Source organism: Vigna unguiculata, chromosome 3, assembly GCF_004118075.2.
Source record: "Vigna unguiculata cultivar IT97K-499-35 chromosome 3, ASM411807v1, whole genome shotgun sequence".
Classification (NCBI taxonomy): Eukaryota; Viridiplantae; Streptophyta; class Magnoliopsida; order Fabales; family Fabaceae; genus Vigna; species Vigna unguiculata.
The window spans coordinates 25,705,799-25,721,216 of NC_040281.1; the positions used below are offsets into that span (position 1 = coordinate 25,705,799).

Here is a 15,418-nt window from a genome sequence, read left to right on the forward strand (position 1 = left end):
TCCTGAAAGATTATGACTTCGAGCTCCTATATCATCCAGGGAAGGCAAATGTGGTGGCAGATGCTCTAAGTAGGAAGACAGTACATACAGCGCATCTCATGATAAAAGAGGTAGAACTACTAGAGAAGTTCAGAGACATGAGGATACAGGTGGAGTTGGGGTCCGAGTCCATTAGGTGTAGTACCCTTACTATATCTAGTGACTTCTTGGACTCGATCAGAGAGAGGCAGTTGTTGGACGTCAGTCTGAACAGAGTCAGAGAACAGCTTGGATCAGAGGAAGCCAAAGACTTTGCTTTGAGTGATGATGGCATACTGAGGTTTCAGGGCAAAATATGTATACCCGATGATGCGGAGGTAAAACGGTTAATTCTTGAGGAAGGACATAAGAGTCGTCTTAGTCTGCACCCTGGCATGACTAAGATGTATCAAGATCTCAAGGAAACCTTCTGGTGGCAAGGGATGAAGAAAGATGTGGCTCAGTTCGTGTCGGCGTGTTTGACGTGCCAGAAGGCGAAGGTGGAGCATCAGAGGCCCGGTGGGATTCTACAGCCTTTGGAGATACCAGTATGGAAATGGGACAACATCTCCATGGACTTTGTGACCCATCTGCCGCGGACTTTTAGAGGACATGACACCATCTGAGTGATAGTGGATTGGTTGACCAAAAAGTGCTCACTTCTTGGCGATGAACTTGAGGATGTCCATGGCCAAGTTGGCCCAGCTGTACGTTAAGGAGATTGTGAGGTTACATGGAGTACCTTCGAGCATAGTTTCCGACAGAGACCCACGGTTTACATCCCGATTCTGGAAAACCTTACCGGAGGCGTTGGGGACCAAGTTGACTATGAGCTCAGCTTATTACCCTCAGACCGATGGCCAGTCTGAGAGAACGATTCAGTCATTAGAGGATTTGTTGAGGACTTGCATATTGGATCATCTGGGTGCTTGGGATGAGGTATTGCCTTTGATAGAGTTCACCTACAACAACAGTTTTCATGCGAGCATTGGCATGGCGCCATACGAGGCTCTTTATGGTAGGAGGTGTAGGACTCCTCTCTGTTGGTATCGGGATGGAGAGGTAGTGTTGATTGGACCAGAATTGTTAGAGCAGACCACCGAGAAGGTGAGGATGGTGAGAGATAGGATGTAGGCTTCTCAAAGTAGGCAGAAGGCCTATGCGGACCGCAGGAGGAGGCCTTTGGAGTTTGCAGTGGGAGATCATGTATTCTTGAGGGTGACCTGAACCACGGGCATGGGAAGGGCTATCCGCTCAAGGAAGCTTTCGCCCAAGTTCCTTGGCCCCTATCAGATCACGAGGAGGATTGGGCCGGTGGCTTATGAGATAGCTTTATCCCCGCAGTTGGCAAACCTTCACCCAATGTTCCACGTCTCACAGTTGAGGAAGTACATGTTTGACCCAGCTCATGTGTTAGAAGCCGAAGATATACAGATTAGGGAAGACCTCACCGTGGAAGTACCACCCATCGCTCTTAAGGATAGCAAGGTTGAGGAACGCCGTGGAAAGACCTTTAGTCTTGTTAAAGTCATCTGGGATCGGAGGACGGGTGACTCGACTTGGGAGTTAGAGGAGGACATGAGAAAATCACATCCACATCTGTTTACTTGGTGAGTTTTTATTTTCGAGGTCGAAAATTTTGTTGTTGGGGAGAATGTAAGGCCCTGTTCTTTTTTTTTCTACCTTATATAAAGGGGCTGCCCCAAATCTGATAGGCCTAAGAGCTGGCCCAAAGGTTAAAGCTAAGTCCAGGGTGCCCTAACGCTCACACTTTCTTCATTCTCAGATTCGCAGCCGCCTTCCTCTCCACTGTACCGCTAGAGCTCTACTAGGGTTTGTTTCCCGCTTCGAACCAGTCCGCCTAAAAGCTCAACCACGTAAGTGATTCTGACCCTACTGTATTTACTTCCTAAAGCTGTTCTTCGTATTTCACCGTTTAGAGTTCGAACTAATCCTGTTTTCTTCCACTGTTCCGCTATTCCGCCAGTTCTGCAAGTCCATCACTCGAGCTGCTGTGCTCCGAGGTCCCGTGTCGAAGTTCTGTTAACCCTTTTCTAGGTACGGGAAGTTGGAGTCCGAGTCTAAGTTGTGTTTTTATGCCTGTTCTTGAGCTTGTGAATGGTTTGCATGGATAAATCACTGGTTTGGTGTGTGTAGTGCTTGGTATGTTTGGTTGGATCGAGAAACATCTTTGTTGCAGGTGAATCAGAGGCGAGAGCTATTAATCTCGCCCAGGCGAGTCTGACGAAGGCTCGCCCAAACCCCAATGCGCGAAAGGTCGCCCAGGCGACCCGCTAAAATTTTTGAGCGAGCGAACACCTCACCCATGCGAGAGGGGTCTCGCCTAAGCGAGATCCCGTGATGTTCTCTGGATGCTTCCTCGAGGCCTTGCCTAGGTGAAGGGGGGCTCGCCTGAGCGAGCACATCTCGCCTAAGCGAGACCCTTCAGCCTGAGCATGCTTGGCATGAATCATGAAATTTAGGTGATGGGTCTGGTATGAAAGTTGGCATGTGAACTAAATGAGTTGGTTATTGTTAAGTGGCATGAAACATATTAATCTTCAGTGGTCGAGACATAATTCCATGACTCCTGTTAGTGGGTGTATAACCTGAATTTCATTGAAACACTTGTAACATAACATGATTGGTTGCTCTGATACCACTGATGGGTTATATATATAATTTTTTCATATATGCATTTATAGTCATAGTTATTGGCATGGTTATGGATATTGAGAGATTGTGGTTCTATATGGTTACATGACATTAGTCTTACACATATAAGACCTTAGACACCAATTTAACCCCAAAACCTTAAGGCAATGTTGTTATGAGTCGTTATTCTTATATAATGTTTAACTTTGTCTATTTTATGCAATGTGGAACTTTAATTCACACTTGAACTATTTCCAACACTTATAAATATGATTACTTGCTCTAATGTGTAATTACGATGGCTGTGTGTGTTTACCTTCCATTGCTTTTTAATTGTTTAGAATTATTTTAGATGAAAAATAATTTTGAATTGAAATTTAAACAATTAAATAGAACATTTTTTTTAATCAAATTATAGAAAGAAACGTAATCATTTTCGAGGAAACGCGGTGGCGTGATCATTTTCATAAACGGTAGCACCGACTGAAAGACTAAATACGAACGTTATAATATGAAAGGAAAAAAAGTTGTTTAACACGATCAGACGAAAATTTAAAAATTTGTATAATTGTATAAGGATAAAATAGTTTTAATAAAAATTAATTTTTATATTTTTAAAAGAAAAAGAAAATAAATAAAGATAATGTTAAATGGTAGTAAAAAACACAGTTTGGAATACGAAAACTACGGTTTCACTGAATCACTGATGTACAAATTGTTCTTGAAGAGTGGCAGAACCAACTTTTCCAACGTTGCAGAAGCAGAAGCTTCCAAATCTGCAAACAAAAAATGAGTAGAGCTTAGGTTGGCTTAGAAACAAGAAGATAGACTATTGAGAACTGTCGGGAAAATTACGCTCATGTTAATTTCAAATTATATTAATCTATTATTGCTTTATAATCTTAATATTATTATTGAATTGATTGATCATTAAGTTTTTCATAGAACTCCTTTAGTCACTACTTTAACTGAATTTCTTTTCTTAATTATTTTTCATGTACTATACTTAGTATGGAAAAGGTTGTGATTTCACTTGTACAGCTGTACTTCTATGCTAATTTCTATAACATGATAGTTATATACATAAATGCATATACTGGTATTTTATATAATATTATATTTAATAGATATATCTTTATTAAATTTAATAATTTAATAACTATGTAAGCATAGTTTTTGTAACAAAATTTTAATATGTTCACACATTATAAATAATATATTCTTATATAATAAAAAAAATATCATAATATATTTTAAAGTTTTCTATATTTAAATTGTAAGAAACTTAAATCATAAAATTATAATTTTAAATTGAATTACAAATAAAATTGTAAATATAACTTTTAGTAAAACTATAATTACAAATGTACTAATATTTGTTTTATATATCTTTATTATTTCGTTTTAAGACCACATATTATTTTAAAAACTCAAAACAATTGACAATCTCCTTGTTTTTTCAAGAGTAACCCAAAAGAGGTTTCCCTCAAATATTAAAAGTTTTTCGTATTTGAAAGACAATCTTTTACTTTTACGACATGATACTTTAGTTTTCACTTGTTTTAAAATATACTTTACAAAAAATATTTTGATAAATAATAACAAAGTATTATTTTTAATATATTTATATACAAGTTCGTATTAAAAATTGCTAATAAAAGATAATTTTTAAGAAGTTAATTAAAAAAACATAATTCGCGAGTATAAAAGATAATATCTGTTGTTGTGTATAATTTTTTTTCCCATCCCACATTTATATAAAAAAATTCATCTATATTTGTATTAATTGAATACATTGAACTAATAAAAGAAGATTAATATTAATGAATAATATAAATAAGGATTAAAAATATTTTTAGTCTTTAAATTTAAACATGAATTTTTTTTTGTCTTAAACTTGATACATTTTAATTTCAAAACTTTAAAAATCAATAAATATAATTAATTTTATCCATAATGTTGAACTTTTTTACATGTCAAATTATGTTCTAGTTTAATATTTAAACTAAAGCGTATCAAATGAATTAAATAGTTTAAATGACAATTTAAAACACTATTTAACATGTAAATAAAATTAACATCTTTGAATTAAAAAAATTATATTAATTTACTTTTTAAGTTTAAGAACAAAAATATATATCAAAATTTGAAACAATGAACTTTAATTTTATATCAAAATTTAGGAATCCAAAATATATTTAACCTGTAAATAAATTAAGATCGAAGAGTGTCCATTAAGCAAGGACTCGAAGTAGCATTACGAAGACATGCGCTCGAATCATGACAGAATAACTTCATAAAGTAAAACAAGTTATAAATACTGACACAGGATAAAGGTTTCTCCCTGTCATGTAGCTAAGGCTGTTACTTTGCAAATGGGGCAGATGTTCTTCTGCATTAGCCACTGCTTGATGCAGGCACTGTGAAACTCATGCCCACAATCCACTGATCCAACATTCTCTCCATCACCAAATTCCTCCTGCCATCAGAACAAGAAAAAATGCAGTCAGTATCTAACTCATAAGTTAAACACACCATTGTAATGGTTTTCATGTTCTCTCATACTCAGACAAACATCATTCATACCTGACAAATGGAACAAGGTTCCAAAACTGTAGAACTCTGTGTCATGAGTCGTTGCTTCATCAACTTAACAATGACATCCTCACTCAATCCGGTGCTAACATCTCCTATACGCTCCTCCAATGCCAACAATTCCTACAACCCCAACGTAAGTTAGAAGAAACAACAGAAAACAACTCAGACCATATATCCCTTTTTACCTCATAAGACATGTTGTCAACATCAAGGCGCATTTCTCTATGTCTGTCATGTATTTCAGCCAAGCCATGATATAGGAAAGGGTCAAATAACGCATAATCCTGATATTTCACAAGTGGCAAAGGAAAATGTTAAAAGAGTACTTCTCAATAGTTTAGAGTTTACACAGTCAATTACAAGATGGTCTACACAAGCTAACCGTTTGAGCTTACTTCGAATCCAAATAATTCTTTTGAGCTATATATTGAAATACAAAGTTCAGTTCATATCTTGTTAAAGACCAATTATAGGAGTAAATGTGGAAGCAAAAAATATTAAGGAACCGGAGAATTGTGCATTATTTGCAATAGAAATCAAACTACAAGAGGAGGAAACTCCCATTGCCCAGACTATAGATCCTCTTAACAGAATATCAGAAAATTACAGAATGCCTATCCCCTCTTCCTCATGAGTCTAAACAAAAATAATCTTTCATGATTAACAATCTCTCCACTACTACTTCCGAAAGAGACTCATGAAAAGAGGATCACGATCACTCACCACTAAACTAGGTACCCCATGAAATCAAACTACTTCTTTCATGAATATTTTTGCAATAACCTACACTGTTTAAGGGTGTTTCAGTGATACAAATGGCTATATTTAGACAATATGTCCACTATCACCAGAATAGTCTCATACCCTTTTGACCGTAGTATCCCTATGATAAAGTCTAACGAGATATCTTCCCACACCCATTCCAGAATAGGAAGAAGTTCAAAAAGGTGCAGCACCGATTTATTTTTGGCATTGGCAAGTATCACAACTCTAAACACTTTTTTATTGCTATCTTCATTCTCCTCCAATACTAATTCGAAGTTATTCGTCTATACGTCTAGTAAAAACCAAAATGTCCTTCTTGAGAAGTCAAATGAAATTTTTTGAGCAATAGGAGAATCCAAAAGGATTCCTCGTACACCACCAGCCTATCCTTATAGAAAAAACTCTTGTCTATACAAGAACTTAAGATACTTGTTTGATCCTTGCTGCAATGCTTCTCACTTGCATGAACTTCATCTACTAACGCTTGACAATCTAGCCATATTTAAAATAGACCATTGTCTGCAACTCTAACCCCACTTCAATCCGCTTAGATAAAGTGTCAAGCTTCTTTGTTTTCCTTTCTAGGTTTATATATAATTTCAAAACTATATCCCAACAATTTGGCCTACCAATTTTGTTGGTTGTCCGTCGAGATTCACTGAAGCAAGAGCTTTTAAAATCTTGTGACACCAATGTTGAATAGCCAAAGTTATTGCCATCAACTTTTTCTAGTGCCCTAATTTGCTTAAGTTCCTCTCACCAACTGTCTTGTTAAAATAAGCAATAGGCTTTCTCGCTTGCCTCAATACAACACCAATACCCACCTCTAAAGCATCATACTCTATAGCTCGGATTCTTGCTCAAAATTAGGCAGTGCTAGTAGCGGGGTTATTGTGAGTCTTAGTTTCAATTCTTCAAAAGCCTTTTGAGCTTCCAGTTTCCACATGATTCCATCTTTCTTGGTCAATTCAATGAGTAGCTTTGCAATCTTCCCACATCCATGAATAAACTTGCAGTAATAGCCGTCAACCGGAAGAAGCCCTTGACCTGTTTTACTGTCTTGGGTACTAACCATTGCAACACTATCAATTTTTGTTCAGATCCACTGTTAGAAATTATGTGTCCAAAATAGTTCACGTCATTTTGACCAAACTTGCATTTATTCTAATTCTTACATAGTTATTTGATCCTACAAAATTTTTAAAACAGCCTCTAAGTGCATCATTTATGAGACACAATCTGAACTGCAAACAAGAATATCATCAAAAAATACAAGAACATATTTCTGGTATAAATCCCAAAACACCTCGTTTATGAGAGATTGAAATGTGAAAGACAAAGTGGTCAACCCAAAAGGCATTACCAAGTACTTGTAATGGCCATCATGGGTACGAAACTCTGCCTTGGGAATATCCTCTTCAATCATGCGCACTTGATGATAAATACATGGCCCTATAAAGCTCTTCTAGCAATTCGTCAACCACTAGAACAAGAAACTTGCCCAAAATTGGGTTTTTGTTTATTAAATTATTACTCTATAGTCCATGCACATCCTCCAATTATTGTTCTTCTTCGTTGGATTGAGTGCTTATCATTAAGAAAAAAACTATAATTGACTGTCAGGGTACAACTCTTTCTACTTAAGAGCATAGCAACCCAAGTGCCACAATTCAACTGAAACTTGACCCATCTGGCCTCCGTCACGAGACAATTGATCCCACTTGCAATAATATCCCATCAACAATTGTTCCTTGGGGAATCAAACATATAATCTTGGCTCTCATACCAATTTTGGGTTGAGCGCTTCCTACTAGGTCAAAAGCTTTAGTTAATAGTCAAGATGCAACTCTTTTCACTTAAGAGCATTGAAGTCTAGGGGCCATGATACGATTGTGACTTAGCCAATTAGCCTCCACCATAGTACAATTGATGTCACTTGCAATATTGTTCATCAAAACGGTCAACCTAGAACTCTGACTTACTCTAACATATCCATTTTCCAAGAGTTCCCTTACTTGCCTCTCTATTTCATTTTATGATGGTGTGGATAGCAATAGGGTCATACATTATAGGCCCTTGACCTTGAACTAGATTGATAACATATGCTCCTTGACTTGTAAGCATGGTCCCTTTAGTTCATTAAAAATTCCTTCATATGTCTTCAACCGCTCAACATCAACCTTTCTTTGTTCTCCATTAACTTCCTTCCCTATCAATTTCTTTGAACAAAGGAGTTTTGTTTTCCATAATTTTCCATTAACTCCTTCCCCATCAATTCCTTCGAACCTCAAGACTGCAATTATGTGGAAAGCAAAACTCCTTTGGTCTACCTTTCGGGTTTTTCCACTAACCCATGAAAAGCTAGTAGAGAGATTTCAAACCAAACCCTACGATTATAAACAGTTGCTCATGATTCAGTAGTTCATTCTCCTTTTTCATGGAACTTCCTTCTTCCTCCATTGTGCCTTTTCCCAAGCTCTTGGACATCATATCAATAAGCTTCACTTGACTTTCAACAAGCTTGGTTTACACCTATGTATTCTCATGCCATAGAGATTCTAGTGTTGATTGGTTGGTGATTATTTGGCTTCATAAAAATTCCATAGTTATTCTCATCCTCGTTAGTTTTCCTTCTACTTGTCTGACGCATGCTTCATGTCCTTCGATATTTCATTGTCTTTGACCGATAACATTAATTCAACAATTTGTTTCTTCTATCCTGTCTTTCTCGTTGTGGGCATTCACCCTTGATGGTGGAAATCCGCCAAGTCAAACCATAAATGTTACACACTATTATTAAGGAATTGGAGAATTATGTATTATTTGCAATAGAAAGGAAGCTACAAATGGAGGAAACCTCCTATTGCCCAAAGCATAGCTCTTCTAAAAGAATATCAGAAAATAACATAATGCATGTCCCCCTCTTCCTCATGAGTCTAAATAAAAGTATTATTTCATGACTCATGCCACCTCAATCTTATAATAACCTCTCCACTACTCATGTCACCTCAACTTTAGGATTTCCCTTCTTCCTTTTAGGCAATACCACCTTCATGCCTTAGGTGTCTCATGGACCAATGGCTCTTTCGGCCCATAAACTTGTTGGGCTCCAACATTTCTTCTACATTATTTTAATTCTTATTAAAAACAATGTGAAACACAAGATATAATAAACATTGCAGAGAAATGGCATCAACCCTAATGGTGATAATTGCTCAAATACTTTTATTAGCCCAACCCTATAACCAATATTTTATACTTGAATAGATTTCTCTCTAAGATGAAACAGAAATAGGCACACTTAAAGTTCACCAAGTGTGATACAATTATCATAAATACTCAATATTAATTTCACAATACATCAACAAATGTCATAAATTGTCACGAGATATATCTGTACAGTGAGATTCAAACCTCAGCTCGTAAGTTCTCACCCCTCCGCATTGCCATCAAGACCTGGCGAATCTGGCACAAAGAACAAATAGATAATTAGCACAGATACGACAATGGTGTCACCAAATTTAGCTAATTTGTTGATGAAATTTCACTTCATAAAGATGCTTGTTAGTGGGCTGCTACAAATAAGCTATTTTGTAAAAAGTGAATTGAAAAAGGTTATGAAAAAATGAGATACCACAAGAAATTGCACAAACATCAAGACACTAAGAATTATCAGAGAATAATATCAATCTGAAAAAATTGCATCATTTATTCACTCATCTGTATATCTTGTTTAAATTGTAAGCCTTGGCTATATGAACATATCTTGTCATGTAAAACCATGATAAATTCATGCTGTAGCCTTCAAATAACAGCACAAATAATTTGTAAAAAGGAAGAGAAACAAAAAATATACCTCGGATAGTAGTCGTCGTCTCCCCTCATTGTCAAAGGTTAATGCTTGCAGTGAATGGGGACTAGGGAGAACATCACCACCTCTTCTTTCTGTTAACAATGTTGTTCTTAGATAGGATTGATTGTCGCCAGAACCTTGGGTAAACGAGGGGTGACCAGAAGAAGATGGAGTAGAATGACCATTATGAACACCAGATGCAGAGCAAACTGAAGGAAAAAGGGGCCAAAGATTAAACTCTGACACACTCTGCACATTTTCAATTGGGACTTCGTGATTAAAATTCCAGCCAGAATTATGTGAAAAGTGGGCATTTGAACTAGATCCAATCCAGGATGGAGGAGGTACACCTTCAGAAAAGTTCATATTACCAGAAGGTGTATGCCAACGTGTAGATTCATGTTGTGAAGATGCAGGTGCATTCATAGGGTGCTCAATACTATCTCTGGGAAACACTCTCAAATTAAAATCTTCTCGAATAACTCTATCTCCAGAGTTATAAGAAGATAAAGATCTTCCCCCCCTAGGATTGGCGATTCTACTCAAAGGAAAAGAATGGATACGCTGGGCAGGTGATTGGTTTAAAGTACCAGAATTAGCATTTGTTACTCCGGCTGTTAACCTCAATTCCAATGAATCATTAAGTGACTGAGAGCCGGGTATTTGACTCAGAGAAGAATGATTAAGATGCCTAAAACTCCCTATTGATGGTAAATTGACATGTATAGATTCCTGATCCTGTAGTTGGCTCATTCTTCTATTGAGGTTTCTTACAGGCCTTTCTAGATTTTCTGCAATACTTATCAACGGAAATGCATTGGAAGCTTTTTGTCTCACTTCATTTCTTACATTCTGCAGTAATGGAGGACTAGTAACAGGAATATCCTCCAAAGTTGTAACATCACTTAAGTTGCTAGAAGCTCTAGGATCAGCAGGACCAATAGGCCAATAATCATTTTCAGATTGTGCAAAAGTGCTTGAGCTTCCTCCTGAGCACAGTTGCCTAGAACTACCTTCAAGAGCTTTTCTCTTGCAGGAAGAACCCCAATTAACTAGAGAACTTGAACTATCACCGTCACCCCAAGCCATGGATCCAGAGTTTTCAGATGAAGCTCCTGTGTAATTACATGATGTACTGCAAAATAATGTCTTTTCTCTATCTATTCCACTAGTATTATAGTCATCAACACTACTAGCTTCTTTTCCCTTCCCACGGTCAGAAGCATTAGCAACATGCCCCATATCTAGACTAATATTTTGGGTAATATGATTAGAACTAGAGCCTTGACAAAAGGAAGGATAAACTCTAGGTTCATTGCCATGTAGATTATTATTTGAGCTAACAGGAAAATTTACTCTATTTGGTTCAAATTGTCTTTCCTCAGATATAAGACCATCCTCGCTAGTAGCATTATATGAAGAAGATAAACCATGTTCTGATTTTAGACCTTCTGCATTGCCTTGGTTGGTCAGATTCAGTCTAGAACTAGATTCCCCTAAATTCCAACTACTGAAGCTTTGAACATCATGACTAGTACTACATAAACATGCAGTCTCACCAAAAGATCCCCCATAATCTGAAAATCGGGAATCTACAGCATTTTGCACATGATTTAAGGAAGACTGATGATTTGTATCAGTGCCACTAGAACTGGGCCCTTGCATCATACTAATAATTGCTGGGAACGATCCAACAGTCCTCCTTTGACCTTGCATCAGATCAGAATCAAGTTATCCCACCTAAATTAATCAACAAAAAACATATATTAGATTCTCAAATCTCAAGCTATAGTAAGGTGTGTGCCAGAGTCATATATATAGCCTGCAGATGACAACTGTTGTCATGAAATTAAAGGGTGTAGCATGCTTTTTCACATATACAGTCGAAATTTAACTATTTAATCGATGCAATAAAATCAATGAGGTAAGATATCAAACAATAGATAGAAAAATAGTTCAATGAAAAGTCTAAAAAACTACTCTAGTAACACATAAATTAGGTAGAACCATATCTCAAACATGCGTGTTTTTTTTTTTTTTTGACAAAGAGTATTGTTAAATGGGCTGGTGCACATACACCTTATCAGGAGATTTAGATGGAAGAGAAACAAAAAACAAAATAATTTTTTTACAGGTACATTGTCACTAAGAAAAGCAGTAACTAGAAATTACGCAGATAACTGGATATTTTCTTATTGACCCCACTGAATAATAACTGGGTAAAGATGAATAGAAGAATTAAGGCATGTTCTTGTCAATGGAATTAATGGAAAATATATGGACTTTGAATTAGCTGTTATTTTGTAGTTTTTATTCTCTCCTTAAATAGAATAAATAAAAAAAATTTCTGGACATTAAATTAATTGTTATTCTCTTCTTACTTAGGATAAATGTTTGAACTCGAGTTACCCAATATTTTGAGTTGAGAATCAGCATGTCAGCTTGCAATAGAATACGATTAATTTGAGAATTCTCAAGAAAAATAACGTAATTTTATGAGTTTTACATGTTATCAATCTCACTTACACTCCTAACACCATTACAGTTTTTCTTACTTCTTTCTCTACCTTGTTTCAAATTTCACAATTCTTACCATCTTGGTTCTTTTCTACAGTTTTTCCTAATCCAGTTTTGGTTCTTAGTCAAGTATTCAAAATAATTTTGATGTTTCAATCACCTTAATGGCAAGAACTATAACTTGGAGATTCCATTTATATATATTTGTCAAAGGAAAATATCTTGGGATCACATTGATGGCAATGCTTCTGCTCCTGATAAAGACAAACATAAGGATGAACAGGCTATATGGGAGTAAAAGATGCTCAAAAGTCATGGCATGGATCATTGATTCTGTGGATCCCAAAATCGTCTTTGTAGCCATATTTGTACCAAGAATAAGCATGTCATCGTGCAATTAAATACTATTTATATTAGAATTGGGTGAGACAAGTTAAGTGAGAAAACTATAATTTTGACAACAGATATATGCTCAATTAAAGTACCTATTAAGAGGGATGAATTGGAAAAATTATCGGTATTGCACTATTTCCCAAAAAATCAACTGCTCCAAAATCATAACTTCTAAATGACAAGAACAAGCCATTGCAAAAGCTAAAGTTGTTAGAAGAAGATCAAGGAATGACTTTTATCAACACCTCAGAAAATATTAAAACATACAAAGTTAAGGCACCAAAGCTAAGACATTAGTATAGCTTGAAATTAATCAGGTTAAACTGAACGGAAGATAAAACCAGCCATATCATCAAATGAGTGAAACTTCACAATACCTAACCCTACAATCCTAGGATGCAAAATCAAGTTGGGGAATTAAAATAAACCGAATCCAAACTTGAAGAAATGAAATTTGAATCAAAATTATAACAAAGAGCGAACATGCCTTCAAACTGATTCAAAATCTAAAAAGGGTATGCTTGAAAATTTAAAAGAAAATGAAGAAAAAGAAAGAAAGAAGAAAAACTGAGGGGAAAAAATGATTTAGCACAATCCTATACCCCCGGAGCCATGAAAGAGGTGTGAGAACTTGGCAATGAAAACAAAATCCGCAAATCAGATCACTTTCAAAGCACAAATGAACACAAAGAGATTTTTCACAAGCATAGTCAGAGCATTACCGAGGAAAATGAGATTGAGATAGAAAGAATGAATAAGAATTTGGAAATGCAGAATTTATTACCAGAAGGAGATCTCCAGATTCAAATGGGTAGGATTAATTGATGATGATGATGATGATTCAACTGTTTCAATTACAGTGTTTGTTTTTGTTTAATTAAATTATTGGTGGTCTTCAGGAGCAGAATGAAGCAATGAGAAGACGACAAGGGAAGAGAGAAAGAAGAAAAAGATGAGAGAGAAAGGGATTAAAGGGACAGAGTACCTAGCGCACAGTAATCTATAAACTCTCATTCAAGATTTTCGGAAGCGAGAGAAAGTAGGAACCTGTTGTTTTATATTTAATATGACGACGCACTGCATGGACACTGCTGTCCCCTTTTAAATGAAATTAGCATGCCATGTTCACAGTCAAAATTTTCTTACACTTATTTCATATTATTTTTTATTTTTCAATTCTTATAAATACAAAAATTTATCCTTTTTATGTATAAAAATGATAGAAATGTTTTTTTAATTTAAAATGGATTTTTACAAGTAGAACGGAACCTTAAAAAATTTCTCATAACATCACCTTAAGTACAACAAAAAATAGCTCTTTATAATTTTGGTTTCGATTTTCCATTGATTTTTTCCAATGGCAAACAAAGACGAAGGGCTCATAAGATGAGAGATTGAATGTCAAAATGAGGTGGACAATGAAAGAGATCGAAAGTCATGGCATTGGGGGCTTCTCCTGCACCTCCAACAACTTTTCCTCTACCCAAAATATCTGCATTGATTACATTTATGTTCCTATCAACCAAAATAGATGAGGTAATTAAAAAGGTTACTGTCCTCCCATGTATTTTAACTGAAACCTTGCACCTCCAAAGTTTTCAGGTTTTGAAGGAAACACTCCGTCATCTGTTGTCCGACATCCTCTGACAACATTTTTTTTTCTGAAATGTTATACTATGCCACTGAGTGGTGAGCTTTAACATCAACATTGTGATTCCTTCCTGTTCGAAGCTGTGGTTCCCGTTTCCACTCTTATCTCTCGTTGTCATTGTTCATCTGTATCATTGTCATCTTTCCAGGTAAGTTATTTTCAGTAAGATGTATTTTGATTGCACAAGTTTTATTTGCACTGCATGTATAACTATATCAGTTGTGATGTTTGTTGAGGTAAGATGGCCATTATATTGTTTGTGCATTTTTTAACTGAATAAAATTTTTCATTAAATACCGGATATGAACCTCCGTTAAAGAAAAATATAATAAAAAACATATCGGTCGTTGACATCCGGTATATCAAAAATAAAATATTATGATTCGGTTTATATGAATTCTGGATGCGAACATCTGTAATACAAGATTTTTTTTTAAAGATTATACCAATTATTGACATCTGGTAAATCCAAAAGTCAGATGTCGAGATCCAACTTAGATGTCGAGATCCAACTTATATGAATACCGGATGTGGACATCCATAATACAATAAATTTTTAGAAGATTATAACATGTACCAAATTTCGACATCTGATAAGCACATAAATCAACGACATCCAATTTAATGATAAAACAAATGTCAAGTATGTAAAATATATAATTTATGTAGTTTCCATTTTCTAATCAATTTAAGAAACTACTCTATCATAGAGGAGGAACGTTTAGGAATTATGATTCTCACAATTATATTATTAGAAGAGTTTAAGAACTTACCTGGATCCATTGCAAAGTTCTCTTAATCAATGTTTTCTCTTCTCTTACTTCTCTTTAATGGCTTCTTGATGATATAGAATTACCAAGTACAAAGTCTTCTCCTGTCAAAGTCACCTTTCTTTACGTTCTCTTGAAACATAAAACTCTACCACTTTTCAGGAGCAACTGTCATTCTTTTCTTCTAGTATTTTAAAA

The 15,418-nt window shown here is 35.6% G+C and overlaps 1 protein-coding gene across 3 annotated transcripts; it reads right to left on the reverse strand.

Moving 5' to 3' along the window:
* Positions 1-4,870: 4,870 nt before the first annotated feature.
* LOC114178354 (E3 ubiquitin-protein ligase MBR2) lies at positions 4,871-13,870 on the reverse strand. 3 transcript variants are annotated; one of them, XM_028064197.1, is made up of 7 exons: positions 13,584-13,772; positions 12,567-12,660; positions 9,893-11,629; positions 9,451-9,501; positions 5,457-5,555; positions 5,260-5,391; positions 4,871-5,152 (listed from the first exon to the last, which is right to left on the reverse strand). In XM_028064197.1, the coding sequence occupies exons 3-7, from the start codon at positions 11,603-11,605 to the stop codon at positions 5,021-5,023; spliced, it is 2,127 nt and encodes a 708-aa protein (XP_027919998.1). In that variant the 5' UTR covers positions 11,606-11,629; positions 12,567-12,660; positions 13,584-13,772; the 3' UTR covers positions 4,871-5,020. The 3 variants fall into 3 exon arrangements, with proteins under 3 accessions (XP_027919998.1, XP_027919999.1, XP_027919997.1); XM_028064198.1 differs by lacking the exons at positions 12,567-12,660; positions 13,584-13,772 and adding an exon at positions 13,785-13,870; XM_028064196.1 differs by lacking the exon at positions 12,567-12,660 and having other exon boundaries at positions 13,584-13,819.
* Positions 13,871-15,418: the final 1,548 nt, after the last annotated feature.